This window comes from Scylla paramamosain, chromosome 19, assembly GCF_035594125.1.
Source record: "Scylla paramamosain isolate STU-SP2022 chromosome 19, ASM3559412v1, whole genome shotgun sequence".
NCBI lineage: Eukaryota > Metazoa > Arthropoda > Malacostraca > Decapoda > Portunidae > Scylla > Scylla paramamosain.
Genome location: NC_087169.1, coordinates 19,606,142 through 19,610,691, shown reverse-complemented (window position 1 = coordinate 19,610,691; position 4,550 = coordinate 19,606,142). Strand labels below are relative to the sequence as shown.

At 50.3% G+C, this 4,550-nt stretch overlaps 1 protein-coding gene across 16 annotated transcripts in view; it reads left to right on the top strand.

The window, feature by feature from the left end:
* Nucleotides 1-1,657: 1,657 nt before the first annotated feature.
* Nucleotides 1,658-4,550, top strand: part of LOC135109832 (uncharacterized) — a 56,933-nt gene continuing 54,040 nt past the window's right edge. For 3 of the 16 annotated variants that reach the window (XM_064021560.1, XM_064021563.1, XM_064021561.1), the window contains exon 1: nucleotides 1,660-2,032. In XM_064021560.1, coding sequence (XP_063877630.1) covers nucleotides 1,870-2,032 — 163 coding nt within the window. In that variant the 5' untranslated portion in view covers nucleotides 1,660-1,869. Of the gene's footprint in view, nucleotides 2,033-4,550 lie in introns of all 16 variants that reach the window. The other 13 variants (XM_064021559.1, XM_064021558.1, XM_064021557.1 and 10 more) reach the window with 11 other exon arrangements.

Genomic DNA, 4,550 nt, shown 5'->3' with positions numbered 1-4,550 from the left:
GCAGCCTCACTCGTGCCCTTTGAAGGAGAGAGAGAGAGAGAGAGAGAGAGAGAGAGAGAGAGAGAGAGAGAGAGAGAGAGAGAGAGAGAGAGAGAGAGAGAGAGAGAGAGAGTGGGGTGGGATAGACTGACAGACAAACCAGCCAGTAACAAGCCAGCCAGACAGCCAGACAGCCAGACAGACAGACAGGACAGGCACGCCACAAACCGACCAAACTATTTTTACCTTTTGCTTCTCTCGTCTATTCTTTTTTTCATCCCGCCACCGCCGACGCTGCTGCTGCTGCTGCTGCTGCTGCTGCTGCCACTGCCGCCGCCGCCGCCGCCGCCGCCTGCTGCTGGGCCCGCGGCTCATTTGCTGCTGTTCGTTACGGCGGGAACATGATGTCAGTGTTACGACCTTGTTACTCCCACCTCCCTCCCCTCCTCCCTCCCTCCCTACCTCCCTCCGCGCCACTCTACCTCCTTTCCTCCCTCCCTCCCTTCCGCATCCTTATCTCACCCTCTCTTTCCCCCTACCCTCCTCTCTCTCTCTCTCTCTCTCTCTCTCTCTCTCTCTCTCTCTCTCTCTCTCTCTCTCTCTCTCAGATTTTTTCCCCTTCCGATCTTTTTTCTCTAATAGAAGCTGAAGATCTATGAAGTGGAGGAGGGCATGGTGGGGGAGGGGGAAGGGTGGGGGGATGGCACTGTCCACGAGATATTTTGGTGGCACCTGTTTTAAGTGGTGGGTCACTAAGGGTGTTGCTGGCCCTTCCTTCCCTTCCCTTCACTTCCCTTCCCTTCTCTCCCATCCCCCCTTCCCTTCTTTCTCATCCGCCTTCCCTTCCCTTCCCTTCCCTTCCCTTCCCTTCCCTTCCCTTCCCTTCAGTTTTCATTTTTTTTCTTGTCTCGCAATCTTTCTATTCTTTGCTATTTTTCTCATCCTGATTTTCATTCTCTCTTCTCTTTCTTTTCCTTCCATTTCCTTGTTTTCCCTTCCCTTTCTTTCCCTCTCTTTACTACTCTTACTTTGCCTTGTTTTTCCTTTTATTTCTCTTTCCCTCTCTGCTGCTTATCCTTTATCCTCTTACCTGCTTCAATCCCCTCTGTCATGCCTTTCCTCTCCTTTTTTTTCCCTACCTTCCTTTTCGCTTTCCTTTCTTCCTTCCTCTCCTTCCTTTTTTTTCTTCCATCGAAGTTTTTCCCTCACCCAGCCTCCCCTCCTCTTACCTCTCCTCCCCTCTCCTCCACCGCCGCCTCCCCTTCACCCTTGACACAACAATGGCTTTTGTTAATTATTTTCCCCTCCGATACGGTATTGATGGCGCCTGGCAAGGGTTGTGTTTGGCCGCGGCGGGATGGAAAGGCCAGAGTTGAGGGGAAGGGAAGAGTAGCAAAGGAAAGGAAAAAGAAAAGGTGAGGAGAGAGATGGGAATGGCAGGAAGGAAGGCAGGAAGGCAGGAAGGTACACGAGGAGAGGAAGATGGGTGTCGGTGGTTGGGGGAGGGAGAAGAAGAGGTGTGAATAGGTAGCAGTAGAAGGGGAGAGGAGAGGAACAGGGAAGGTGGAGAGGGGAAGGGAAAGGGAGAGGAGGGTTGGTTGCTTCATATGTTTTCGTGAGGCGCGGCGCGGCGTCCCCGTGCAGCAAGTCTTAAAGTTGTGACGACAACGAACCAGGTGGAAAGTGTGGCAGCGAGGCGCGCGCGGGGCACCTCTCGGGCACCACCCGGGGGCTATTTTAGACCCTGGAGGCGCCTGGTGCCAGTAGGACCGTCTCCGGCACCTTTTGACGGCCCGGCACTCTGCTCGTCCTCTCCCACTCGAGAGGGACTCGGCCTCGAGGCTGACGTGTGGGGTCGTCCTCGCGTAGTGCTCACATTTACTGCTTGCCATGACGCGACTCTCGGCATGGACGTGGCTGGTGATGGGCGGCCTGGCGGTGCTCGCCGCCCACGCCCACGCCGCCAGCCCCAAGGCGGACGTGATCGAGGATGTTAATGCCAAACAACTGGAGGATCTGGTGGCCGAGAGTGATTACGTGGCTGTGTTTTGGTGTAAGTGTCCCGTGGGGGTGTGGGGTGAGGGGGGGCAGCGGCGGCGCGGCGTTGGGGTAAGTACTGTACACCTTGACCCTGCGAGTACCGCCTCTTGCTCTTGGCGGCTGCAGGCTTTCTTTACCTTGAATCTGTAGCAACACGGCCTGGCTGACCCCCGGGACCAGGGCGGGGGGCGGTCGCTGCAAGGGAAGGGGTGGCAGGACAGGCAGGTGTGTTGAGGGAGGGATGGCCAGGGAGGAGGAAGGCCTGAGTGGTGTAGCGTCGGTGCATCGCCTTCTTAATTCCCCGGAAAGTGTCCTTCGTTACGGCCGCGTGTCAAACAGAGCCAGAAAACGCGGTAGGCGGATGGTGACGAGGGGATAGGGGCGGGAGGGGAGAAGGTTCACCTGGCAGCGGAGATGGGGGGGGGGCGCTGAATGTGACCTCACTTCACCTGACTTCCATGGACAGCTGGGGGAGGGGGAAGTAGGTGTCGGCGCTTAGGAGACTCATCAGAAGGCGACACAAGACAATTATTTTGCATCCGCAGTGACTCAGGCCGTGTTTCCTCTCTGCTTTGTGCCTGAAGCCTCCTCGCTCCCCAGGACTGTGTTGCCTTTGCTGCAGGTCGCGCGGTGTCTCTGTCCCGCTGAAAAGTTTAAGTGTCTGCAGACTGACGCTCCCACCATTGACAGATATATCACAGCCTGTCATGAAATGTAGCGCGTCTCCGTTTTCTGTATAATTTTTCCGTAATTTCTTTCTTCTCTCTCTCTCTCTCTCTCTCTCTCTCTCTCTCTCTCTCTCTCTCTCTCTCTCTCTCTCTCTCTCTCTCTCTCTCTTTTAATATAATGCTGAAAGTTGTTGTTTTAAATCATACGTGCTTTTTTTAATTTTTTTCGTGTATTGTTGACTCACTTCCAGAACGATGCACTTTTAGTTTTCATTTTTTATATACAAATAGTTCCCGACATTTCTTATTTTTTATGATGTATTTTTTTTTTATTTTGTTTTCCTTCTTTTTTTTTCTTTCCTTTTTTGTGCTGCGGAATGTGTTGACGGAGATGAATGTTTATGAGGAGGGTCTTGCGTGAACACCAACACACAATTACTTTTCCTTGCGTCTACCTTGTATTTGTATTTGTATTCACTTCACTACAGATTCCGTGAGTTTATTGAAGCTTTTAGGAACCAATGCAGTGAAAGCCAGGAGTGGGTATTGGCGGCAGTGGTGGTGGTGATGGTAATAATAGTAATAATAGTAATAATAATAATAATAATAATAATAAGAAGAAGAAGAAGAAGAAGAAGAAGAAGAAGAAGAATCACAGTGCTTCCCTTCACCGTTTATTGCTACAAGAACCAGATGTCTGTAGTGCTTCAATTAACTTTATATTCTCTAACTTGTGCCTGTTTCCCTCACTCCTACTACGACTACTACTACAATTTTGTCAGTGCAGTTTATGGCTTTACTAAAGTTACATTTTCTGTCACAGTCATGAATATCAACGTCTGTGTACTACTACTACTACTACTACTACCACCACAACCACTATTACCAACACTACTACCACTACTTTCCCAGCCCCGTAAAGAGCCCTTCTAGAATTACATTGTCTGCTGCAGTTGCAAATATCAACCACCACCACCGCTACCAACACCACCACCACCACCACCACCACTACCCATAACACGCTCCTCCACTCAGAGAAAGACATCCCCGTATAATTGCTGGGCAGGGGAGACAAAAGCTTACTTTCCCCAGGACAAAAGTGGAGCAACAAGCCACTCCTCGCCTCGTTCCCCGCCTGTTAGCGCCCCTGTTACCCCGAACACAAACACTGCCTTGTAATGGAGGCGGTAATAATAACAGCAATTACCCTGTGTGAGGAGGAGGACACGGGGAAGTGAGGCGAGGAAGAAGGAAACAAGAAATAGAAAGTTGGAGATGGAGAGAGAAGACATGGGGATAGAAAGAGAGGAGACGTGGAGAAGAGCGGCGAGGAAGAAAGAAACAAGATATACACACATAGATAAAGAGAGAAGACACAGACACAGAGAAAGAACAAAGACACGGAGATGGAGAGAAAGATAAGACACGGAGAAGAGAGGAGAGGAAGAAAAAAGAAAGAAAGAAGAAATAAAAAAACTGTAGATGGAGAGAGAGGAAAAGCTATCAACTAATAATCATGTATAATGGATGATGATAGGCGGAATAATAGTACATATGAAAAGAGGAGGAAGAAAGGAAAGAGGAAGAGGAGGAGGAGGAGGAGAACATGGAGATAATATTGCGAGAGTTCCTTTGATAAGCAGACACAGAGGTTCGTCATCTTACTCGTAATGGCGACAGTAATAAAACAGTAATTGTGTCGTGCAGGAAGAGAAGCAGCAGGAGGAGGTGGAGGAGGAGGAGGAGAAGGAGTACAAGCAGGAGGAGGAAGATAAGGACAAGGGCAACGGACGAGGAGCAGGACGAAATGAAGCAAGGTAGAAATAAAGAAACGGACAGGTTGATAATTAGAAACGGGGGGAA